The sequence below is a fragment of the Phalacrocorax aristotelis genome, chromosome 7 (genome assembly GCF_949628215.1).
Source record: "Phalacrocorax aristotelis chromosome 7, bGulAri2.1, whole genome shotgun sequence".
Lineage (NCBI taxonomy): Eukaryota > Metazoa > Chordata > Aves > Suliformes > Phalacrocoracidae > Phalacrocorax > Phalacrocorax aristotelis.
Window position 1 is genome coordinate 1,587,779 of NC_134282.1, and position 27,439 is coordinate 1,615,217.

General features: G+C 39.1%; 1 protein-coding gene across 1 annotated transcript in view; it reads left to right on the forward strand.

The window, feature by feature from the left end:
- The window catches only part of PEX5L (peroxisomal biogenesis factor 5 like), a 118,309-nt gene that overhangs the window by 56,350 nt on the left and 34,520 nt on the right, over nucleotides 1-27,439 (forward strand). Inside the window, exon 2 of the mRNA XM_075098415.1 lies at nucleotides 16,766-16,870. Coding sequence (XP_074954516.1) covers nucleotides 16,766-16,870 — 105 coding nt within the window. The remainder of the gene's footprint in view (nucleotides 1-16,765; nucleotides 16,871-27,439) is intronic.

Below are 27,439 nucleotides of genomic sequence, written 5' to 3' on the forward strand. Positions count from 1 at the left end.
TTGTGGGTCAAACAATTTTTTCATTGTGATTTTCCCAGTCAGCCAATGAACCAAAGACAACTACTGACACAGCAGAAGAGGCAGGTGCGATCTGGATATGACCAGACCATTTACAAGGGTACTCCCACAGCATGTACACTGCTGATGGTGCTAACTGAGCAGAGATCCCAGCGGTTCTCCTGCTAAATCTATGCTTGGACACTGGTTTATTCAGATTATCTTATAAGGCACTCAGTATTCCAGACCATTCACATATCTTTTTCTAAATAATATTAAATCAATATATAAACAACTTTGGAGAAATGTCAACATTGTACAATAGCTACTGCAATATAATCTGCATTCCGAAGCAGCCACAGCTGTGCTTTATTGGTCCACAATGTAATTCTAACTTGGCAGCCTCATTAGAGAATATTTCACATCCTGCTTTACAAATACTTCCTATTGTGTCTAGGTGCGATATTCAGTATAACAAAGAGAATAGTGCGCAACATACATCAGGATAAATCTCCTGTTAGTCAAAAAGTGAAACAGAAATACCTGATTTAGTTTTGTAACAGCATTTGACTCACCAAACATGTAATTCTCAGAGGATTAATTTCAAGTGTTGATATATTTATTATAAAGTAAAATTAAGGGACAAAACCTAGCCTTCATTACTATTTTATGGATATTTACTAGGAGACTTTATAGAAATCATAACTTGAAACAGATAACAAGATATTATTGGAAATTCAACCATTACATACAATAAAGCACTACTGTGACAGCAAGCTCTCTGCTCCCTTTTGGGCTGTACTGTAAAGAGCAGAAAAGTAGCAGCAAAAAGATCAGCACAGAATCCTGAGTCCACTGAAGGGAGCTGCAGAACAGAACTGAAAATTCCTGGAGCCCCCTCTGCCAACATCACACCTGACCTGAAGCGTGGACTCAGAAGAAGAAAGGTAGCAGCTTTCCAAAACAAAGCATTCCCCTCCAGATCAAGTAATGCCACTTGAACAGGCTGCTGAAGTCACGGCCTACGAGTATTCTGCACCATCGACTCCCACTGGAGAAGTGAGGCACGGACATGACAGAGTAGCAGAATGGTTTTTGTGGATGCAGCTCATGAGGCAGGAGTAGGGAGCAAGTCAGTCTCTCAATCTGAGCTTGCTTTTTCTGAGCTGAGAGGTCAGGGAGTCAAACATGCTCCTCTCACTTAAGAGCAGCACTAGAGCGCTTCATGAGCAGAATATTAGAAATTCCATTAATTGACTTTTTAATTATAAAATATATATAAAAAGATATTCCCTATGAGATACAAGTTGTGTACAAAGAAGTTTTTTTATATTGTTTAGAGGTCAACTAAGGTGAGCACATGGAATATTATAACCTTAAAAGCTATGAATTACTAGGAATTACTACACCACATGGTAGCGACACAGCCCAGAAATTTAAAGCTACTTTCTTAATGGTACAAACAACCTTACTGAAAAAACCTTGCAAAGGAAGTTCTCTTTTTCTTTGTTCCTACAATATTTGTAATAACTGAAAGTAATTTGTCTACCTGGTGATATCTGTAGTACTTCTCTTTAGATTTAAACAGCTAATTTGAAATAGTCATAAACAAGTCACACTTGGCAATAGGAGTTTAAATTAGGCAGCTACAAGACAAAAGCCAGTATTTTGTTCTTGATTCTTCTCTTGTGCACAGGAAAGCAATTGTGCACACAGCCTTCAACTCACAAATAAAGGACACTTCAGACTGAAATTTCAAAATGCAGCCCAAAATACAAGCAATACAAGCTTGTATTCACTGCATGTGTGTCTGATCTACATTTACTCTCAGAAAAGTTCGCTTTCGCACAGAAGACAATGCCTCATTTTTATTAACAACTGATTTCCAGCTGTCTACATGTATGGGAACTAGCATGCATATTTTTAACATTCGCAAGCTGATCTTGAAAAGAGTTTCTAAAAACTCACAGCCTCTGATATTGTCAGGATGCTTACAGAGTGCAAAAATAAATTTTAAAAGCCCATATGGAGAAATAATACACACTTAACAATATTGTCAAGTTCTCACTCTTGAAAGTAAAATTTAAACTCTGTTGTCACAGCCAATAAAGTATTAAAAGGTCAGCATTTGACAAAAATGCCAACAGCAAACACCACCCTTTGGAGAAAACAGCAACAGCCTCAGCAGGTGTACAAGGGGTTATTCCTCTACTTGTGAGGGAACAGGGGCACAAAAGAAATGGGGGGTTCTTCAATGCTTTCAGAATAACACAGTAACATTTGAAAGGAGATGGTCTTTCATGTACTAGTAAATAACAAGTCCTCAGTCTGCCTTAGCAAAACTGTCTTCAGTCATCAGCACTGTAACTGACCAAAGCAACTTACTCTGTCAATGAAATGAGACAAATATAGGAATAACCTGAAGTGTAGCTGATGAGAGGACAGTGCAACACAGAAAGTAGTGTGTGAAAACAGCTCTAAGCTACTCTTCCTACTTCACTGACCATGAATCAGCTGCTTGAATTTTTTATTGGCTGCTAATGACTCCAAGGGACTTTATGTTAAGGTGTGAATAGGAGGAGGAAAAAAAGTCCTGGCCACGATGTGTGCATTCCTAGTTTAGCCTTTACAGGTCAACCTCGGCTTGGTAGGGTTTCATGAAGGCAGCTCATATGCTGCCCAGGTAAAACCCTCCCTTACAGGAAAGCACCGGTATTTTCCAATTCTACCAGGCACTTTACATAACTAATCAATTCTTCCTACCCTGACCATGCAGTAGCTACACCACACCAATACCACAGGCTGCCTCACTCCTGGCAATCCTCATTCCCTCATCTCTGCCAGATGTTCTCTGGCACTGATCCCTTGGGACCACGACACACATTCCTCAGTTCACTTTTCTACTCATGAACATCCCTCCATAGGAAGGAATGATTCAATTCACTCTTTACTAATATACAAGTTTAATGAGTTAATAAGCATGTTTCTTAGAGCCTGAGATTTTGGCAGTTGCTCTGGTACGTTATCCTACCTTAGTAACCCCCCTGTAGCAAACTTTGGGTTGAAGCACATGTCGCTGGGCCTCTTACTGCTATCGCCATCTGCGACAGCTTCTTTTTTCCTCAATCATGCTTTTGCTATCTGGCCTGAAAAAAAAAATCTTCCAGTCCTTGCCAGTCTAAGCATATGCCAATGTATTTATGCAAGTAATTTTTATTGATCTGAGTTGACAACGCCATCTTTCACAGCATTTCACTGGGGTTCCCATTAAGCTTCAGACACTTCATGTTAATGAAAAGAGTCAAGTTTGGATCAAGACTTCCTTATTTACAAGTTTTTCAGAGTGAAATGGAGCAGCAGTGTGTTCCAGTGAATACAAAATTCAGAGTGCTATCTGATAGGCCAATTTCAGGCAGTCAGGTCATTGTCACTAGAAAGGCCAAGGCACTCTACTCTCTTCCTAAAGCCAGCAGGAGACAAGACTGAATTACTGCTGGGCTACACCAACAGCAAACTAGTATCTCTCTTCCTGTGCTGGCTCAGTTTCTCTCCTCAGCAAGTAGAAAGCAAAGTCAGTGTACATAGATACATATATTTGAAACTCCACCACTTACTCTCTACAGCCAGGCCTAACACTTATCTCACCCATGCTGAGGTGCCAGAAATACCCGTACTCCCCCCGTGTTTTTGTCAGCCACATCCCAGTCTATTACTCAGCACAAATGGCAGATGTGAGCAAGCTGCTGCACCCCTTTTCTCTAAGATATCAGCTTGTTACTTCTGTGACAATACGTACATTCACTGAGGCTGTCTGCAAGCACTTCAGATAGTGGCTCACTCATCCCTACTCTTTCACTCTATCAAGATTTATTCTGATGTTCAGGAACAGTCCCTGCTAAACAAATGTGTTCTTGTAGAAGGGGACACAAGCAGTGTATAGCACTGGACTACAAAATTAATAGATTTATTTTTTTGTAGAACCTCTGAGAAGTATTTTTTACAATAGCTGTCATGGAATTTTCAGGCAACTTAACCTCCACAGCATTAGGTTACTGTGCCCTGAACTATGGGGAAGATTTAGTTTAGCTTTAACTACATAGGACTGGCACTAGCTTTGACATCCCAGCCAAACAGGCAGAATGCACTAATTAGTGTGACAGTACATCCAAGGGATTTTCAATGTACCAGAAGCCAGTTCTGAAATACAAGCAGTATCATTTACATCCCAAGAAAGTAAGTACTAAAAGAAGCTTCGCAGCAAGCATAATTGATGATTTAACAATTCTTTGCATCTAAAATCTTAATTAAGATGCTTTGAAAATCAAGAACCATTCTGTAAGAGGCATTTACCATTACCACCTGCTTTTTACTACCCGGTCACAGATATCGTGCTGTAGGTACTCGTAGGTTTTTTATTAAGCAAAATTACTACCTCACCAGCCAAACTAAACCGGTTTAAGTAGTTGCTATATGAAGTGCGGACTCACTACCTTTTTAGTTATACTGCAGACTCAGTCATCCCCAAACTGATAGTGAATAACAGAATTTTGAAATACTGCTGAATTACAGAAAAAATATAGCGACCTTAATTCTCTAATGAGGATCCTGACAACCTAAGCACATGTGGACAGCAAAACAGTGTACTTTGTAAACATTATTATATAATGTTAAAGCATGTGTTTTAAAAGTGCGTGTAAACTGAGTGAATAAGTACATCTTTCTCTTTTTTCTTTAATAGATGGTTGTTACTTTATAAATACATAAAAATAAAGGAGGTAAAAAATAAATTTATAAAAATGAGAGGGTTTGATTGCATTACAGTAACTTGATATAGGAGAGGGAGAATGCCCATTAAACAGAACAATACAGAGCATCTCTGATATCAGTGATGTCCTGGCTATTAGAAATCAAGATATTGCTTCTAGCTCTCTGTGGAACAGGACAAATGCTAATCACTAGCATTGAATCAAAATGAAATTAAATCCACTGAAGCCATAAAGAATATAAAATGCTTGCAAATATATACAAAAGAGCAGATTTTTAAACAAGTGTAATGGAAGAGGCCTGTTACGCTAAAAAACTATCTTAAACAGTAAAGATAGAAGAATGGGCTTTTAATTGTCCAAGACAGCTGGGCTTCTGATTAGGTCTAGAAGTAATTACCTACTAGTACACCTTTTTCTTTCTTGTAATTATGGTTTTTTTTGCAGTATTAGAGTAGAAAAGTCCCTTCCCCACAGAAATAGTACACTTATCTTTTAAGAGCACACTCATAGTACCTCAGTTTTAAGAACTTGCTTCCTGAAGGTTTCCAAACTGTGTGATAAGCAAGTGGCTAAATGAAGGGGCAGTAGCATAATCCCCTCTAAATGGGCTGATACGATGCTGTTAATGCTGCTTTTGCAGGATTACCAGACTTTGGTATTTCAGATGAGATCATTCCAAAGCTGAAACTGTGTGCAGAGGCCATCTCCAGGTCAGGGACGTTAAGTTATTTTGTAGTCATGCTGTTACTCTACTGCCTCATCTATTATTGCTATTGTCTGATAAATGGCAACTTGCTATTTTTAGGGAATAAAAATAAGGGGGTAAACATTCTACTATACTGTGAGATAAACAGTTTTATTCTAGCAAGAACATACACTAAGACTCAGAAACCTTTGTTACCAAGAACTCGCAGCACAAGAGACACAGAATGAAGAATTTTGCGTCAAGGATACAGCATAAAGCCCCTTTATTACTAAAGTGCTGTAAGAGCTCTATTTTATTCTCCATTGTAGAAAGGACTCAAATCTTAAGGTGGGGCAGAAAAATGACATAATTCAAGGATATAAAATGTTTATATCATGGTGGGAATCAAATGTTCGTATTATGGAAAGTGCTAAATCTATCCCTGCAGCATTCAGAACAGTGGCTGGAGACAACTCAAGTAGGTCAAGGAAATAAGTCCCAAAATTATTTTTGAAACAAACTATTCTGATCTGTTGTTTTCAAAGATGCCATCTAGTATAAGTTATTATTTAATATGTACTGGTCTAATCATAGGCCTGATGAGAAAGTAACAATAATCTGCTTCAAAACAAATCCAGATAATAACTTTCCATCTACCCAATTTCACTTTTTTGTTCCATTCATTCTGTGCCTCACCACCCTTCTACCCTTTTATGTGTAGAATCGCATATGTTATGTCAGGATTAAATAAATTTTTAGCATGTCATGTTAAGAAAATTTTCCATTCTCTTAATATAGCATTTGAGCGAGGCACTTAAGCGCCAAAACAAAACCCGTAAATAGAATTAAATCTTTTCCTGTAATTATTAGACACAAATCATGAAAGAATCTATGAGAGAATTAAACTGAAGGCATGGATTTCGATCACATAATGTTTACCCTAGATTTATAGAAATCAAATCCTGATATTTTCATCCTAATCTTCAATAAGAGTTAATACTGCTGAGAATACATTACAAACTGTCTTCTCTGTCCAAGCTGTCTTCCTTCATAAACAAAATCAGATCAAAATAACAGTAATTTTAAAAGAATTATGTAATGCTTTAACCGTGGCTGGCAACTCAGCCCCACGCAGCCGCTCCTCACTCCCCCCCCATGGGATGGGGAAGAGAACTGAAGGGTAAAAGTGAGAAAGCTCCTGGGTTGAGATAAATACAGTTTAACAGGGAAAGCAAAAGCCATGTGCAAAAGCAAAGCAAAACAAGGAACTCATTCCCTCCTTCCCACAGGCAGGAGGTGCTCAGCCATCCCCAGGGAAGCAGGGCTCCATCACACCCAACGGTGACTTGGGAAGGCAAACGCCATCACTCCCAACATCCCCCCTTCCCCCAGCTCTATACACTGAGCATGACGCCATATGGTGTGGGACACCCCTGGGGTCAGCTGGGGTCAGCTGTCCCGGCCGTGTCCCCTCCCAGCTCCTTGTGCCCCCCCCAGCCCCTCGCTGCTGGGGTGGGAGGCAGGAAAGGCCTTGGCTCAGTGTAAGCCCTGCTCAGCAGGGACAGAAACATCCCACGGTTGTCAACTCTGTTTCCAGCACAAACCCAGAACACAGCCCAGTACTGGCTACTGTGGAGAAAGCTAACTCAACCCCAGCCAAACCCAGCACAAATACAAGTTTAAACTGGTTCTGAAATTAGGCACCTAACAAGAGACATATATCAATTCATTTGACTACATACATATCTTATTATTCAAAGCCGCATGCAGGATTTTATCTGACTCTGAAGTAACAGGGCATCTGAACAGTTGCCCTTATTCAACATAGTTTCACCTTTCCTGAATAATACCACCTTCCTTAAGGGCTTTCAAAATGAGAGTAAAACCATCCTTACAGCAACAATAAGCAACATGGACTCTTTTAATCTGACAATGAAAAAGCCAGAGGAGACAGACAACTGCTATGTCCATCCAGCAGTTTTGATTAAAATTTGTTATATTCTCTGCAGGTGTGCCAGTTCTTTTCTTTTCTGCACAGAACACCACAGTTTCAGGACTTAAATGATCTTAAGACTCTTATACAATTGTAACTATAGGATATGACTGGATTAGTATTCACGCAGAGCCTTCTTTTGGCTCTGTATTTCTTTTAAATTCTGTTTATTTCCTTGCCTTTCTTTTTCATATTCTAAATGCTTGATGAGTCTCAGCCCAATCTAGAGAAAGAATCCACCAACAAAAGTATTGGGCTAATGGGATGCAATTCCTTTTTTGGCTACATGGGCATACAACTGCAAAGACAATGGATTCACAATGATCTGGAATATATGAAGAACAAAGTACTTAAGCTTGCAAACACTGGAGAAAATACACATTTCTTCTACGTTCCAGGCAACGAGAGAAGAGATTATCATTTAAACATCAGAACCTCCATCACTTTCTTTTCAAAAGAACTTGCATCATATTCCAGGCAGTTATACTTCTAGTTATCTTTTATGCATACTTAAAAACATTGTCATACACTTTTCAGAGTCTCATTGGTCTCAAGTGAAGAAGTAATAAAAGAGAGAACCAACCCACAGACTGATCTCTCCCCAGAGATCACCTTCTTTTTCTCTGCAAAAGCTGGAGCCAAAGGCTGAGGACAGACTGCTACTGGGTACCTGGAGATTGCCTCTTACGTGAGGCCAAAACAATTCTATGTTGCCTCACTTAAGTGCATTTTTTTTTATTGAGAAACATGAGCAATATCAAGACACATCAGTTAAGGCACAACAGTTGCTGGGAATAGGTGGATCTGTCTTTTTTTAAAATTAGCAGGAACATTTAGGCTATGCCGTGACTCACTCCACATTTTGCTCTCATCAACACCACCTTTGCTATATTAATATCAATAAGTTAATGTTTTGAGTCCCAGAACACCATGCCTGAGAATGCAAGAACCTCTCTAACAGCAGAGATAAATGCAGAGATAGTGCAAAAAGCAGATCCAAGCAAAACCATCAAAATCAAGATTCCCAACATCTATAAACATTTGTGACAAGCATGCAACAAGTTAAATGCTTGTCTCAAGCTTTGTAGCTCAAGCCATTGTCCAAGGTTAAATAAGAATAGCTATTAATTTCACTGAGCGCTACCCTATCGCTACAGCTATAAAACTTTTTATATGACAGGCTCAGTTGACTTATATAAGCAAACAGTTGTCTTGTAATCATCAATTAGCTCACAATGCTCTATATTCTGAATTTCCTACAAACACTATTCTGTGCTTCTGCTCTTTGATAAGCCTCTGATTTTTTTCCACATTAAAATACCACCTCACTTTATTTTCATGGGTTTTCCTAAACAATTCTTTTTTTAAAAAAAAGCACAAGCTACACATGTATTTTCTAAACTGTCCTGTTTACTCAGCTTACCATCAATTCTGTGTTTAGTCTAGCTGTGGCATTACATCCTGAACAGCATTAGCACTAATACAAAAGTTCTACATGTCCACAGATTACTTATAATCCAAATAGATTTCCACTGTATTAAATGGTTTACTCATCATTCAGGATTAACATCCTCTGTGTCTGGGGGAAGGTGTAAAAGAATTGAAATAGAATTTCAAATTCTACCTCCCAAAAGAAAAAATTCTATATTTTTAAAGACAATATTTAACTAATTTCTTTTACAGTTTTAAAATCGAATGCAGAAATCTTGTCTGTTTTAAGTCAAAATTCCTAATAATTCTTACTGATGATCCAACTTCTAGCTCTCAAATTACTCGGGAAATAAACTAAATTTACATAAAAGGGCAGGGAGGGGAACAGTGCCAATGACAGGCCAACACATCACGTCTATGTACATCTTTAAGTAATTCTTAAAGCATATTAAGAGGAATATGAGAAAGCAGCCAAACTTCTGTCTGCTGATAAGAAATCTTAGGGATTTATCACAAATTTTTCCATTCGGTATTTATGGTCCACTGACCAACGTGTGTCAGCTGAAACCTCTGGATCTGTGACCCAGCAGAGCAATAAGGAAAATTTGCTAGAGCCTGTTTCCATCTCCCATCTGAGGGAAAGCACATGGAAGGTTATTCAAAATTATGTCCTACCCAGTTCCTTATATGCCAAAACATTGCTACTTATTAAACAGAATGTATGTGCACCAAATCTTTTAAAGAACAGATTTCACTTCTTTCTCTCTGATGTGAATTTTTGACAAACTACCATAGTCCCAGCACACGCACATAACTCAGCATTGTTTCTTTATTAGGAAGTGGAATTTAAATTATCATTTGAAAACAACAGCTAAAATATAATGCCCAACTAATCATATATGTGAATAAATGTCAGTGGAATTAAATTACCTTCACTCCTGCAGCATGAAAGCAAGATCTACATTACACACACACACCATGGTGGATCTGGTCTGCCAGATATCTGTTTCAGGAGCTCTCTGTGCTCCTAACTTTATCCTTAGCATCTGCCGCTGCTGTAGCCCTTCATTCAATATGAACTGCAGCCTGGGAAACTCCGCTGAAGATAACACAAAATAGGGCACAAAACTGGAAGTCACATCAGGAGAACTTGTCTCATCAGTAATACTACGCATATCAAAGTAGTAAGTCACACTTCTTGTACAGCCTTTAATCTCACTACATTTGCCACAGACTGTTCGTCTGAAATCTCTTGAACATTTAATGAAACAAAACCATTACAAGTTGCGTAGCAGCTTTCAGAGGTGAGGAACCCCACCCATTATAGAGAACAATACATTATGTGCCAGGAGGAAGTGAGCAAAATACATCGTTTACACATCATGTGTGCAGTAAACACATTTAAACACTGGATGGTACATTAGTCAATCTGTTTATCTTGAAAGCGATCTGAGCATTTTGAATTTTACTTGAACTAGTGCTGGAGGAACCCCCGTTTTAATTCAGTACATGCATTATCATAGTAATCAACCTATTCTGTTATGTGTACTTTATGAGTGGGGCTCACGATACTGAAGTCAACATAGAATGAACCCCAACTGAGAGAAACACTTTAGTATTAATCCTCTGAAGACTACCAAGCAAATTGAAATTGCCAGTTGCTAAATCCAATGACTTCACAGCATTCCTTGACACAGACTAAACAGAGATGAAACAAATTCTACAGCTGTTCCCTGAAGTTTTTGAAGTCATATACCATTGTGCAGTCAAAAGACTCACTCCTTCAATAATGCAGTTCCAAATTATCAAGAAGTTAATCAAATAAGTGCCAAAAAATAGTTTCTACGTATTCACAATGGCCTCATTAAAACATGATGCTTACATAGAAAGGACTGCAAAATGTCTCATCAAGCCTGCTATCACAGGCAGCTATATTATATAACTTGTTCATAAAAGGAGCAGTACCTTAAACAACCTTTGAGTAGTTAATTCTGTCCAAGACCTTGCTCTTCTTGCCAACCTCACTCTATACTCCAGGCTGGATTTACTATTTAGTTAGGTCACATTATTATTCCAACATTAGAAAGTGTTACCTCGCTCAAAAGGCACACTTCCCTATGTAAATTCCAAATAAAACTTTTTGACTTAGAAAATAAACAAAACACCTGAGTTTCACTGCAAGAACTAATTCATAGAGAATGAGTTATATTTGACAGAATTGTTTATAGATTTCCAGTCATGTGTTGAGATGCATTAAGTACAACAACTTTGCAGAAGTTCTTCAGAGCAAAATGGGTCTTGCAGAGCTTTCACCAGAGACATTTTGGAAGCAGGCCCACTTGGCTTTCTGAACAAATCTATAGTCACCCGAACAAGAGAGCTTCTAAAGGGAGCCCATTAATGCAACAGTTACTGATGGTCAATAAGCAGAAAACCTAACAATGCCATTTCAATGCAGATGCTTCTCAAACTAACTGGAATGCAATTTAACCACAGCGCTGCTATTTAAATGGCCATAAGACACAACCCGATGACGGTAAATGTGAACATTTGTGCTGATGACCTTTTATCAGCACAAATTATTTTCTCTCTCTCCACCAATTTTCTTGTATGCAGTAAAGGAGAAGTCTTCCCATGTTAATATTGAAATCTGCTATTCCATCAACATAAGAATGGAAAAAGAAAGGAATGCAAGATGAGCAGCATGCTTTGAACTCGGCCAATATGGATTTAGCTGCTTTACTCTAAATTACTTCTTAGGCAACCCTTCTTATACCCGATTCCTTCTCTGCAGCCAGCACTATCTATATTTCATCATAAGCTTGTGAGAATGAACTGCTAAAGGTCATGAGTTAAGAGAGTTTGGGCCATTACTAGCAGAAAGCTTGGTTTAAGGTTCCAAAGGATGCAAGTACCATATGGAAATACTAGCTCAGGTCCTGCAACCTGGGGTACCTCGACATTACTGCTTCCAGTTGAGGACAGATAGTTCCCATCTCCACACCACAGTCAAATGAGCGCTTCCTAAAATAAATATGTTCCCATTTACCTTAGATATATACGGCACTTTGTTAAGCTTATAATAAAAAAACTGCCAAGAGCTTTGATGAAACAGAATTTCCTGTTTAAATATCCATCTTGTATTGGTTCATAAAACTGCCTCACCATATGGTTTCTCATTATTTTTAATGATATATAAGATGCAAGACATCACACCACTAGAAAACAGTAGAAAAGCATAGATGATGAAAAGACAGACATATGGAGAAACACAAATGCCTGAGAAAGGAAAAATACAAAGTAATAAACATAGATCCTACATGAAATCAAGAGCTCAGTAGTACTGTGGACACTAGAACCCTCATGGCACCATTGCATAGCTGTGCGTGCTCATTTTGAGAAGTAGAAGTGTTAGCACTGCATAATTTTAAACAGTAATACCAAGTTTGTCCCTTCGTTTTTATTTTTAAATTGCACAAAACAAAGACTTATTGTTCCTAATTTGGAATAGGCTGAGTAATTGGTACTCCAGGTGCCTGGGGACCTGGGCAGCAGCCAAGCACCCCCGTTCAATACGTGCAGTAGCTCTGTCTGTTCTCTCCCCTGACATAGGAGGGCTACAGCTACTGTAACTTAAAGTTACCGCTAATGCATCTTTCATGAACTTTGCTTTATAGAACCCCTCCCCAACCTACTAAAGCTATTAAAAATGCAGATCCGTACTTCAAGGTATTCTGGACTGATAAGTACTTGGTGGGGGGTTTTGTTATTTTGTTTTTAAACACTCCTATTCAGTAGCCCGATGGGAAAAGTTCAGGGTAGCTGTCCTTTTTCACATTATATTCACAAATACAGCAAGTTGTTATTCTGTTTCTCAACTAGAAAGGAGAAACGTCACATGAAAGCAGTAATCATATCATACATGTTCTAGGCTATCTGCATATAATTTTTTAATCAAATTTCTTTACAAGGGCAGTTGTATTAAAACTTCTCTTTACAAAAGCTTAAATTTAAACATGTGCGTGTTGAGATTATTTCCCATCGCTTAGTGAACAGCGATGCATTGTAGCGTATCAGGTAAAGCTGAAACAGCTTGGTAGGATCTTTGGAAAATAAATGGAACAGCACAGGTTTATATAAAGGCAGAATTTCTTTCTCCAGGTATACATATTTAAAAAACAATCCAATCACTAAATTTTTCTGTTCACTTTCTCACAAAAGTGCTATAAGTATTCCTGAAAGGTGAATTTGGGACTTAAGTACCTTAAATATTTGTCAAAAGCAAACTTCTAATTATGTGATGGATTTAGATAAAATCCTTTTATTGCATAGAAGATGACAAAGAATTTCTATAATTAATCATTATAGTTTAAATGCTGTTGTCAAAATGTTAAATATTAATGAGGCACTGCCCATTGGCTTTTCACATACGAGGACAAATTTGCAAACAACTATAATGAAGAACTACAGATTTATATAGTATTTCACCAAACAGTAACGTTTCAAGTCTGACCATGTATTCATTCTAGCTGATCTGCCCATCACGACTTGAAGGTGATCTATTGGTCCCATGCATTTAAAGAAAAGCTTTATCATACACAAGCACGGTTACAAAGCATATTGATTTATGAAAAACCAAAACTGTATGCTGTTCTAGAAATTCACATTAATATGCTCTTACAGTAGCTTAATTAAATACTTATTACTACAGCACATTGAAATAGTGTGACTCGTACAAAATTTAATTTGGAGGTATTCAGAAATACCAGCTGCAAAAAAGTATTTCCTTACAAAATCCTGCCAAATCAGCATACTCCATTGGAAATATCTATTACTATCCATTATATGATCCCAAAGGATAAACCTAGAGAAACCATTATTAAATTCTGAAGCCAATTCTGTTAAAAATATTTAGCACCATGGGAATACTCTGAACTCTACTCCCTATTTTGCACTGGAGACATCACCTAAAGGAACCATTCCATTTTAAGTGTTTTAAATAATGAAATACTGGCACATTTCTCAGTCTTAAGCAGTATATTCCATGAAAACAAAAAATATTTTTCTTCACCAATTTGTGTTTGTCTCGATTCGTACACAGGTTGTCATGCTCTGCATCACAACTGTTTCCATCTATATATTGGAGACAAATAGGGAATGATGAAATTTTTTACTGAATTATTAAACTGTTGTTTACAGGAGAAAATAACTTACCTTGCAAATCTGCACTATCGCCAAACTGTTCATTTTGAAGACCTTGTGAGGGTAAAATTAGCTTTTATGGAATTACAGGGTTGGAGCAATAAGCTACTGTAACAGATAAATACAATAAAATGCTAAGAAATAACACTTAATATTGGAGGAGGCCAAGTAAATAGCACATTTAAAAAACAATAATCCTTCAATGGTTATTTCAATAACTGTGCTAGCGCTTGTTCTTTCGGCTGCAGTTCACAACAGTAACACTGTTGGCCTAGTCACAGAAAAACTTTTAATTCCTCTCCAATTCTTCTGCCTCATCACTTCATAGGCAAGAACTGAATATATAGTATTCACTATAGCAAATACAGAGACCAAAATTTTCAAGGTTACATACCTTACATCAGACAAAATCCACTGCTAATCACTGGAACAAAACACCGCTTTTTCAATTAATTGGTCACCTGTGTAGCTCACATTTTCAGATTCTGTTGGAGAGCTATTTCACTGCTGTGCCATTCTCTTTGGTATCCAGGAAATTGCCTGCCTACTTCTAGTTTCAGAACAACTATTTTCCTACCATAGGCCGAGTAGCCAGAAATAAACCAACATGACTTACATGTAGCCTTTTAGAAAAGCTAAAAGACAGACCTAATTAAAAAAGTAGTATCTAACCACTTGGTTAGACTAGCAAACATATGAAGTCTGCTCATAAAAAATAGCACAGAGGTATTCAAGTTACTATTCTAGATTGTATGATACCCACTTTAAACTGTGAGACAGATTTTATATATGGTATCCACCACTCCCAGGGGTTTGCAGACTTATGTTTATGAAAGGTTAACAGCAGGCACTAACACGAGTATCATGACTCTTTTCAGGCAGTAGGTGAAACCTTGAAGAAAAAGTGGCTCTGTCTTCAAAAAAGTGACCTGACCTTTGCTTTGGTGGGTTTTTTACTCTGCAAGAAATAAAAAGCACTGCATGCTTTCCAATGCATCCTTTCTAGCTGATAAACTATTTTGTTCTAGCACTCGGCACAAAAGGATTACATTTTATAAAGATCAAATAGCATGTTGTTAGTGCTAGCTAACGATAGCTCCACATGCCATACTAGGAACAAGCTTCATAGACCTGGAATATGTCATATGAATCATGACCAGTAAATACGTAACTGGCCAAGAACCTTTGATATGTTTACTAATTAGAAGTAATTCTCACTGAATTAAATATTTAATTTTACAATAACTTTGCAGTTCTTTGAATATCAAAGGCATCACAAATCCAGCATGCTTATTATTTATGACACTTCTGCTCTGAGAATTTCTTGCAGCATGCAAAGAACTCTCTGAAGGGTAACAGTGACGTGTTGCACAACCAAGCTAACTTAACGCTGACCTGATGATTAATAAAGTCTGTTCAAAAGCCACAACAGAATGTAATGTTTTTTACCTGCAATTGATGAAATCTTTCTGAAACAACCTGTAGTTCAATTTAAGCAACAGTGTTGGGTTTTCTATTGGACACAGAACACAGTGCTAGTGAAAATAATTCTAGTATATGATATGGTAGTAAAGAACTCCGCCTGTTAATAGACTTTTAAGTATTTAAATATATTTAACTCTAGTGTAAAATGCTGCTTTTATGGAGCCAGATCCTGCAGTCTTTGCACAGCTAAGACTTCCACATAAATCAATAGGAGCTTTAAGCATAATGGTAAGGACATGCCCAGGGTCACTAGCATAATACGGCTCTGCTGCTATGCTTTATGTGTACGCTCAGACTTTCTCTGCCACTGGCAAGAGAACAAGAGATCAAAATACAGAAATCCATGTGAAATCAAGACAATAAATACACTTTTAAAATAAAGAATAAGACTCCAAAGAGAGCATGGCACAAACTGTGCCTTTTTTGTTTGGCTAAAATATTAAAATTAAATGTAGTTAGAACATTTTAACTTTGTCTTGAATATTTACAATATATTAAGTGAATTTTAAGAAAAGTGAAGTTGAAAAATCCCCTTAGAGTAAGTTCAACAACAATGATTTTTTGGGGAGAACTGTAGCAATGCCTATGATGGCAGAATGTGGCTCCGTATATTGTGTTAGCAAAACCCAGACCGTCTGTATAATGCAAATCGCTTTTTAAAAATGTTACTAGAGCTATGAACACTGTGCGCCCAGCCCTACCGGTCATACTTTCAAATTTCAGGGAGAGTTTGCCTCAGTGAACTACAAGGATCTGTGTTTTATTTGCAAAATCAGACTGATGCTGTTTTTAAGCAAAACCCAGGTATTTCAAATATGAACTTCTGGGTAATTAAAACTAAATCAAGGGGTTGGTCCCACAGACCATGCTCCTGTGGAGATCCTGCCCTGCACAATGCCCAAACCCTTCCATTCACTCTGGAGTGATTCCAGCCAAGGTAGTGCCATGTTCCTGTTGGCTTCAGTGGGGCAACTCTAACGAGACTCTAGCAAGGCTACGGCTAGACCCCAACCGCGCTGATAACGAACTGGTCGTGGATAATTTATTATTATATTTAAACAGTGTTTGTGCATTCTGCTTTCAACCCAGCTTTGCTTCCAGCCGTAAGCACCGTGGGCCGAAGGACTGGAGGCTCTGGGGGCAAGGCGGGGAGGCGGGTGTGCCAGGCTCGCTGCTGACCGCACCGTGTTGGTTTCGCTGTTGTAGGGGAAAGGCGCTAGGGCAGGCGATAAGGCTGTGGCCATGGTGATGAAGGAGATTCCGAGGGAGGAGTCGGCAGAAGAAAAGCCCCTCCTTACTATGACATCACAGGTGGGCGGAGCGCGGGGCGGGGCTGCTGTGGGCAGGGCATGGGTCAGGGCCCCACAGGAGGTGCAAGGCCCAAGGGGAGCCCCGGCCGCTCCTTCACTCCCCCTGCACTTCCAGCCCCAGGGGAGCAGGCTGAATCCCTGCTGGAGGGTCCCGCACCAGTGCGGTCACGGCGCCTCACTGACAGGATGGGCGGAAATGGCCTGGGGTAAATAATGTAATCACGTGGGGGCTTAGATGTTCTGACATAGCTATTTAAAAAAAATGCGTTTTTCCCCAAATAACGGGATTTATAGACAGTTCAGAACATGCCAGTTACCAGAAAGATATTTAAAACCAATTTAAAATTTCAATTACAATTCATGCCATCAATATTCACATCGCAAACACTCATTTGCAACGCATATAAGATACCCATATTCAATGTATATATAAAATAAGAAGCAACCGCTTCATAGTAGTATAGTTTTCAGTTTCTCAGAGCCCATCCCTAAGCTCTCACTGGGATTCTACTCCCAGGCCAAGTCAGAGCATGCTATTTTGCACACCCCATTGCTTTCGTTTCTACAACTTCAGTTGAAGGAAGGACACATCATCATCACAGGAAACCTTACACCCTGGAGCACCCATCGAGCCCTCGGTGGTTTCATTAGTTCATTGAAGCCAGTGACTGAACACAACCATAACACACAACACTTCCTCCTCGCTGCAAGGGTGGATTTTATTCCCTCCTGTTGCTCACATACATAAATTTGTTCCCCAAGCAAGTGCATTTATTTGCTGTAACTGTTTAGTGCATGCTTGTTATTCCTACTCAACTGGCAGTTTAATGGAAGTAATCTCACCACATAGTTCTTTCGTGAGAGCCTTCAACAAAATCTGCCATCCTGGTTTATTCCTTCCTGGAAAATACTTTCTGAAAACATTTTAAGTTGCACACAAGGCCAGCACAAACTTCTACAGAGCATCACAGATGCACTGCACTAATACACACACATTCTAGAAATACCACCTACTACTTTGGAAACTAGGACTGCCCATCTCCTCCTCAGCCCCTCCTGAACACCTTATGTTGCTTGTGGTAAAATCTAATGCCTGTGAAGTAATTGCACAACAGAAAAGGATGCTCTCTTTAAGGCATCTTTTCGTCCCCACCCCCCCCCACCCCCCCCCCCCCCCCCAAAAAAAAAAGTGCCAAACTTCCATTGGCTCCAGCAGGGCCAGGGGTTCATTCAGCCTGGGTTCGTTAAGTGTTGAATGCACCATGTGGTTGTCTGTCAGTCCACTCAGCAATGGTGATGATATAAATTTATGAGTAAAAATGCTTGTGTCTGTTAGTCAGTGTAATTTCTTCCACTAAACACAAATACCTACTTCCCTGCTATGCACCAAAGGGGTGCAGAAGCCAAAAGGAAACAGAATCAAGTGAAAAAGTGAGTATTTTCCATAGCCATCTCTGCATCATGTATGTGTGATGTGCAGTTATACGACCATATCGCATACATCATTTGTACCCTAATTGTCTGGCTGTAATGTTGTTTTGAGATGCTTCTTCTGTAGTACGTCCGTCTAAACCTCTCGTTCAGCCCATCCATTCAGAACAATGCACCGCTATATTGCAATACACATTTCGCCATTGCCATCAAAGTGTTTGTCTCTGCTCTCTACATGATGAAACAGATGGACGTGGTTCCTGCTCACAGGAAATTAGGTATCTATGTTGCTCCATCCCTACAAGTAACTAAACAAGAAACTGCAAGTAAAATGCAAGGATCAGTCCCAGATAGATGAGTACAGGCTTTTCTAGAAGCATAAAAAACAAAACACCCACCCCCAAAACTCAAGTGAAATCTCCCATTTCTCAAATCTTTGATGAATGGAGGATTCATCATATCTGGCTGGGGAAGCAGGCTTCACAGGAAGCATAAGCAGATTCTGATACACAAAGAAGAAACTCTAAATCCTCAAAGAAACTCTAAATCCTCATTTTGAAAGAAATAGTGATAATGTAGGGAAGCCTCTGAATTAATGTTTTCAGAATGCCTTTTTGCTCTCTTCCTCTGGAAAACATTCAAAACATATCTAACATGGAACAAATCAGGTAAATACATTTTATTGTTACACTCCTAGCAAGGCCCTGCCTGTAAAATGACACTTATTTGTTGACATAAACACTGCGAATTAGATTTTGATGACGTTTCCCATTCACAGGTTATTTTATGTCATCAGGTACTAATTCACAGCACCAGACCTGGAGGCAAACTTCAAATAACATGTCCCCAAAAAGTACTGCAGACTCCAGTGTGGCTATGCCAATATTTGGCACCTGGGGATCTTGACCATCATTCCAGCAGTAATGAGTGTACTCGAATAAGCATAGGGATGTTCTGGGTAATTGAGTAGGCCTTTCAGGATCTATTTTTTGTGATTCACAATATTTGTGATTAATCACAATTATTTTCAATGAAAGATGCTTTATTGGTGTGAGAAAGCATTCGGCAGTTGCCAGATGTAATACTTCAAGCATCAACAGAGACTGAGCTTTCTGTACCAACGGGGTTTTGTAGGACATAACTCTATTCTATGTTGCTGTCTCCCTTTACCTTTTTAAAGATAATTCAGAAGAGACTGGAACAAATGAAAAAAGTTAGGTTCTTTTTAACATGAATAAAACCTAGAAAAAGTGAAAGAAAGTTTTCTGAAGGTTTAAAGATTACCTGGAAGTTAAGCTATGAGCAAATATACTGCTACCTGAAGCAGAGAAATAAATGAGAAAAATCGTGCATAGAAGTTTGACTTGAATTCCAAAATAGAATTGTTTAACTTCTTCACAGCTTCTTTGCATTTGTCAGGAAAGGAAAAAAACCTCACTTCAGAATTACTTTCTAATGAGAAATTTAAACCTAAATATCCCCTGAAGTCAAAGTTTAATTATACAGTCAGCTATGAAATTCCTAATTTACTACAGGTCAGTGAACTTCAGAAGCTTTGCCTCAATGAAGTTCTTCAATCCATACATACTTTAAAAGATTAACTGCTTTATTGAGAAAAAAATGCATGCTTAAATGCCTTGCCAGCCTCATTTTAAACAAAAAAACCTCAGTGTCACAAGAGTTATTTGTCCCAGATTCATCCCACCTAATTGAGATTCTTCATTAGAGCACATAAATTGGAAAGCTAGTGATGGTAAGATCCCTACAAAGATAATAGGAAGAAATAAGACCTGCAGGAGGTGATTCATGTCCAAGGTGATCCTGTGGCAAATATACTCTGGTATCACATGGAACAAAAACAGGAGTCCATGAAGAAGTCACCAATAAAAGAAACACAAAGTATAAAAAAAGCTATCCCCACTTCTCTTTAACTGAAAAATATGGAAGCTGCCTGCTTCAAATTTACATGAACTACACAGACATGGCTAGAGAACAATTTTGATATTGACTGCTTAGAATTTAAAAAGATAACCTACAGAACGCTCAGTTTTAGAATTGCAACTAAAAAGAAGAAATTTGAAAAGTTAAAATTACATTGTAAGAAACATGCTGAAATTCATCCTATCCCATGAAAAATGCAGGCTACAACACAAAAGTTGTCAACAAAAAAGATGTTTCATGACTACACGCCAATTAACTCCACCAGATGCTTTGGACTTTTATTATAGCCTCTCTCTGAGGTATCAGTTAGCATTCAGAATACGAACACTTTTTCTTTTTATTTTTTAAATTGAACTTCATTTGCATGTCATTTGTTGATCCACCCACATTTATATTTGCTCAGGGGGTTACAAGTAAAATACAAACACTTCCACTGCCTAAATTCCATTGACTTTTTTCCCTTCTCTTTCTTGGTTGGCTTGCCTTTTTGTTTTGTTCTGGGTTTTGGGTTGTTATTTTTTAACCTCTGATGGGAGATCTTTCCAATACTTTGTTTCAACTTTATAAAGGAAACGGTAAAGATATCAAATATTCAGCTCCCAACATCGCTGTTAGATGTTCTGACATATCAAGGACTTACTACATGAACTTGATTGCATGATCAGTTTTCCATACAAACGCTAACAGTCCCATTTGAATCAATCACGTTCATTCTAAGCTTCTTTGCATCAGACTTGCATTGACCTACAGCCCACTCCATAAATGTTTACTAGATAACATCGTCACAGAACAGCAGGAAGTTAAAGCGAACGTAATTTGCATCTGTTCTCTTTTATACCAGTCTAAACCAGAATTAACTCCATTTTAACTAACTGGTATGCATTAATGTAAAAAAAGGCAAAAATCGTGCCAGTTTCAGATAATGAAATTATTAAGTTTGGCCTACAATAATTAACCGTTCGTTCCAACCTGCTCTGAGTGGCCATTTCCTCACTGATCTTTAAGGACTAAGACCCAAGATCATGTTTTTGTAGTATTTTTAAAGGATTTGTGATAAATTCACTAGCAGTATTTTCCATATCTCTCAAATCCATCTCATTTGATTTATTATAAAATTTTTTGAGTAATTTAGCAAGGGACACTTCTTAAGACTGATAACTCTGTCATCTATTATTAAAAGAGGGTAAATACAAGAACACAGTTCATAAATGCATGCTTAGCAGTACAAACATTGATTGATTCTTTACCTCTAAGTTAAATACTGCTCAATGCCATTACTGCTTTTAGGGCAGTATGCATAATTTCAGCAGAAATATTCTCATGAGTATAATAAAGTTGCCTTCACAATATGCTTAGGAGTAATAAATTGGCTGCTTGCCTAAAATTATACACATTTCTCTGTCACATAAATTAAACACATTTTTCCACAAAATAACAGTTTTAAATTGAAATTGCCATGGGAATGGATGGTGTATTTTTTTTTTCTAAAATAAAACATTAACTATACTGTTTCAGACACTTTATAAAGCCTTACCATTCCATAAGCAAAGGAGGATTTGGACAAACATTTTTTGTAAATATTATGCCAGTTTAACTGTATTTTTTAAAATTATTAATAGGAATTAATATTTTAAAAATATTTTTATTTATGAATAGGAATTAGTTTTCAGGAATGTGCTGGTTCTTCATTCACGAATACTCAGAGTAAAAATGTACTATCCTGTTAAAGAGTTGCAAGCCATATGCTACAGTTGTTCTATATTCAGCGAACTCACTGTTCATACAGTAAAGATGTCCTACTGAATTGCAAATCCAAAAAAATTCACAAACAGCTTTCCAGTTTCAAGCTTTTCAATCTGCAAAAAAAACATTTCAAAGCAAACACACACCATGACAGATCGCTACAGAGAATAGCTGTATAACTTAACAAGTAATTATGACTTGCTTCCTACAGCTGCCCACAGTAATGCATCCAAAACCACAGCCTTATTCTGGATTAGCCACAAAACTCCGTTTTAAAAGAAAAATCCACAGAAAGGACAAGAAAAATCTCTGTGATTTCAAAGTAATTACAGCCTATAGCAAAGATACAGCAAGGGTACAGCAAAATATGAACTTTGTTGCATGGAAAATGAACAAAGGGCATTTTCAAGACAGTTGAAGATCAGTAGGAATGGCATAAGCTGTACAAAAATTAAATTTGTGATAGTCATGATGGATTTGATATTGTTAATTCTCTCATTTTCATCTTTACAGTCTTCACACTGCTATAGTATGAAGATTTGGTCTTTAAAAACCAGTTGTACATATTTCATCTAAATTGACATTTGATTATGTACCATACTCAGAATAATGCATGAGGCTGTACACAGCCCACTACTGCTGGAACACTTAAACTTATCTATGGATCACTGGTGGTTCACAAAGAATATGTACGCGCAGCTCAGTTCTGTATGCTGGCAGACTCTTCACCTTCAGCTAACGAAAAACATTAAAAGACTCTCTAATATTTTGTAAGCAGTCATCATAGTTGCCCTCAGAGATGCCGCAAGAGTACAAATGTAATACCTGCAATGTGAGCAAAACAGGACTCCTAGCTTTGGTCCTCTGCACCTTATTTGCAAGCATTTGAGAACTGTTGTTCTCAAAGTCTGACTTTGTCTTCAGCTGGAGTTGCCACACAAAAAGTAATTTCAATGAATGATGCAGACACTGGAATCTAGCATCGTGAGTTACCATTTGTTCCCAGTCATGACACTCGTGCCTCTCCAGGTCTCCCACAGTGTAAGTTTCTTCAGGGCTTTCTCAAGAGATAACTGGATTCTGCAGCCTTCCTGTTCTACAGGGCTTTCCTAACCTGTATTTAACAGGTCAGAATTGTTAATCCCTCAGTTAACTAGCAGGCCATTTGAGGAGCACAGACCAGGTACTTCCATAAGCTAACATTACAGAAATAATTTCTTTATAGGAACATTCTGTAACTTCTTAGTGACTATATTACTTTAAGGAACTCTAAGCATCTACAACAATCAGTTTTGTCTTTGATCACTGTTGCCGAGTAGTTCTTCAGTTCAGATAGCAATATGGGGAAAGGGAGAGGCTAAAACACAAATTGCAGGGTAACACCACAAAGACAATGCGTAGCCAAGTGAGGGAAAATAAATAAAATCATCTAACACCCAGGAAATGGAGGCACTCTGGTTCAGTAAATAGCTTCCTTTACTTAAAAAGTGCATAGAGCGTGCAGATATTAATGCAATAGACATATTTACAGTGAAACCACATTTTTAAGAGTAGTAAAGGCCAAATTGTCAGTCACAGTTGAAATATGACAACAAAAGTAACTTCCCTCCCCATGGCTCTGCTCTAGCATGACAGGCAAGCACATGCTGAACCTTGAGTTTTGCAGGACGTGTTTAAGTGCTTTGCTGGAGTGAGGTCCAAATGCAGGAGCCAGACACAACTACAACTCCCATGTTTAGTTTCCTTTAGCCAGACCAAGAGGAACAGAGGGAATGAGATGGTGAACAGCGAGATACTTAGTTCTGCCTTGCAGCAATACACCGTAACTTGTACGGGCCAGCCCTGATGAACACAGATAGGATGCTACTGTGACACAGCAATTGCAGCAAGAGTTATCACCAAGCAATGCAACTGTTGTTTATGAAGACAACATTAGCATGGTATCATTTACCAATTTAGACATCAAGCATAGGTTTATAAACAACACAGCTGGCATCTGAATTTAAATATCCAATACGGTGATTACAGCAATCCTCCCCCACAAGCCCTCTGTCAGATGTTTGCATTGAGCCCCAGGGGGTCACTTGGCTGATTTCAGGTAAGATCTTGTCACCTCTGATTCACAGGCCACTCCACACCCTTCCTACTACTTAGCAACAGAGTACAAGTTATCACCTGCTGAGCAAGACTAGTCTTCAGAGAGGCAGCCACACCAAACTGCTCTTTGCAGAAGGGTGAAATGAGTTTCTCTCAGTCTTAGAGCTTCCGGCAGTCCACATTAGGTGAAAGTCAGTTATACTGCGTGCCCTGTGAATTGATTCTCTGTTCTTGTGAAAGCCAAATACTTGGCCGGCATGTCAGTTTTGGTGGGCAGAAATTCACACTAGAGCAACAGAGAAAATATTAGTATGACCCTGGCACAAAGATGACATAAAAAGTCAAGCAGCAATGACACAATAAAACAGTAAATAAAGGGTGTGAGGTGGTAATTTTCATTGTTAAATATTTATAAACATACTAGAAAAGCAGGTGAAGAAAATCTAACTCATGCAATTTGAACTTTAGCATAAGACTAGTGATTTTGTCAGGAGTTCCCTTTCCAAATCTCCCTCAGCGAGCAGAAAAGGACATCTTCCAATTCCTACCCTGCCAAGACAACAATCTGCAGATACAACTCTCAGGCCAGTACTTCCAGTTATGCTCTAGAGAACAATAACATCAATTTCTAGCTGTGGTTCCTATTTATCAGTTTTTGGAAATAGCTAGGTGGTGGAAATGAATTACCTTGTTTCCTCTTACCCTAGCGAATGCCACCAAAGATCACAATATGCCAGATAGGTGCAGAGAACCCACCTATCAAGAAACCATTGCTATGTATCATATAAGTTAATTAGTGATTGAAGTTCATGCTTTAGTACATGCCTCTGGTTAAGTTAAAAGAGCAGTATAGCACTTACAAGCTACTCAAATTAATCTAACTCATTCACCTATTTGTCCAGTCTCACCCAAGCAACAGCCAAGTTTCTCAGAAAAAGTTCAAAACCACAATTTCTCCAATAGAAAATCTGAGTTCAAAGGTTACTCTTTCTCCCATGCTCATTACCACACCCTGAGCTTTCTAGGTCAGATCATTTCACTGATGCAGTCAGCAGCCCAACCACACTCTCACCAGCACACTGAGCAGGCAATACAGCAGAAGGTGCAAGTGCCCAGGAGCAGCTTTGCCGCCAAACTGTACAGGGGATTACCCCTTAGTAGTTTGGGGCTTCCTCAATTAGTGCCTTGAGTAATTCAATCAGCCTCAGGTGACAAAATGGGTGGCGTCAATCCAACTAACTTGGGTAGCTAATTACACCTAAATTTTAGGTGCCTCTTGAACCAGTCCTTCTAAAATAATTTCCATATATAGCCAGTGGGAAAGCTAGGTGCCTTTGAGAGCCTCCTGAGGGACAGTCTAAATTAGACAGGCAGGATCTCCCCCTGGAGTTGCTTTTCTAGGCATTTATCTCTCCCTATTGAACATGGAGGGAATTTAGGCACTTAATTTAAGAGAACTAGTTCACTATGTGCTCAGAACATAGGTGCTAATTAACTGCCTATGCCTGACTGGAACCCCCCAATTTAGATTCCAAATAATTTATCTTAAAGACTAGAATTACGGTATACCCTACTAACATTAGAAAAAAAGAAACAAAACAACATGCATTGTGCATCACAAACAGATCAAGATCAGGAACACAGTAAGAAAGCATATAAAATGGGGTATCAGGACCATACCTTACCAACAGCCTCAGTGTGCTCCAGCACTCCCACAGCATAAGCTCTAGGAGGAGAAAGCAGACAAAGCACTTTTAGCCAGGAGCAGGGCAGATTGTGCAGCCAAATATTATCAACTGTAAATGTGACATGAGGTAAGAAGTTGGTCCTCACAGTTGCTCCCCTGAGCACCAGGTGTGCTCCAGCTCCCTCTGCCTCAGGGCCGAACTAAGCTGCTCTGGGGAAACTTTTCACAACAGAGCACACAGCTGCCCACCCCCCACCTTTTTTCTTTTTTTTTTTTTTAAAGTCAGGCTACTCCCTAGGTATTTCATAACTCTCTTACTACAAATGTAAGATGTAGACTAGGAGCAAAGCAAAACCAAAGCCATAGCAGTTGCTGTACACACACATAACCTCAGTGTCTCTGGCAGAGTAAAGAACACTACCACCAACAGCAGCATCAGAAGAGGCACCTGTATTAAAACCATAAGCCAAAGGCCCTGAAGATGAGCAGAGAACAAGTGTTTACAGGACAGCAATGCTACTGCCATGGTAGCGCCTGGGCACTTGCTGTGCCCCACACAGGCTCCCTAGAGCAGTGCCAGGCCTGAGGAGAGGCCCCAGGGCCAAGGCTTCAGGAGAGTGTTTTACCAGGCAGGGCACTCCTGTGGGGAAAGGGGAGAAAATAAGGCCTGGAAAGATTTAGGGGTCACAGCAGGGTTGAGGAAGAGGTGTTGGGTGGGCAACTGAGGAGAGCAGAGACCAGGCTAGATATTAGCTAGAGGGAAGAAATCCTTCACGGCCACTGCTCCCTTTTAGGGGGCCAGCGCTGCACCTCTTCCACAGCAACATCTCCCTCCCACCACAGTACACCTATGCCCAGGCCCAACTAGGGTTTGATATCTTTAACCCTAAACCAGCACCATTTACTGGGCTCCCACTTACCTTTCAGACCTGAGGATTGGCCAGAGAGGCAACTGCCATGAACTGCCTCTTCCTCCTCACCTCACAGCAGCTCTAAGGGCAGCATGGAGACCACTAACCAAACCAAAGCACTGGGGAATGGAAAATTCATCAGCAAAGGCAGCTGCAAGTAATAAACTACATCAGCTGATTAAATGCAGGCAGCTGGGGATGGGGTGGGTGACAGGGCACAGAAAATGGGGACCAGGTGATTCCCCTTAGTGCCCTGGGCTGCAGGACAGCCCAGCCTGTGCTGAGGGGAAATATGGCAGGCATGGCCTCCAGCTACAGCAACTGCTGCCGCCTGGCCTGGCCTAGCCTGGCCTGGCCTAAGTGCCTTGTCTCAGATCTCTACTAAATAATCCTCGCTTTCAGTATATTTAAGTGTATTAAGGCTGATATCAACCATCCAATGGCACTTCTGACTCTCCCAAAGCACCAAAACACCTCACAGTTATGCTTTTTGGAACAAAAAAGTCTAACAGCAGTACTGGGGTGAGAAAAAAAGCACCTTTTTCTGTAGCGCTGTCCAACTGCAGAAGTCAATCACAGAAAATTCATTTGAATTTAGCAGTATTTAATACTATGGATGAGTCTCTTCAGATGTATTAGTAATAGGGAGTATCACTCTCCAGAGATTTTAGATACCCTTCAGTTAAAGGAGTGTGGGCTTTTTCTCTAATTAAAATAGATTTTATAAACAAAAATTAAGTTCTTGGAGACATTATGAGAA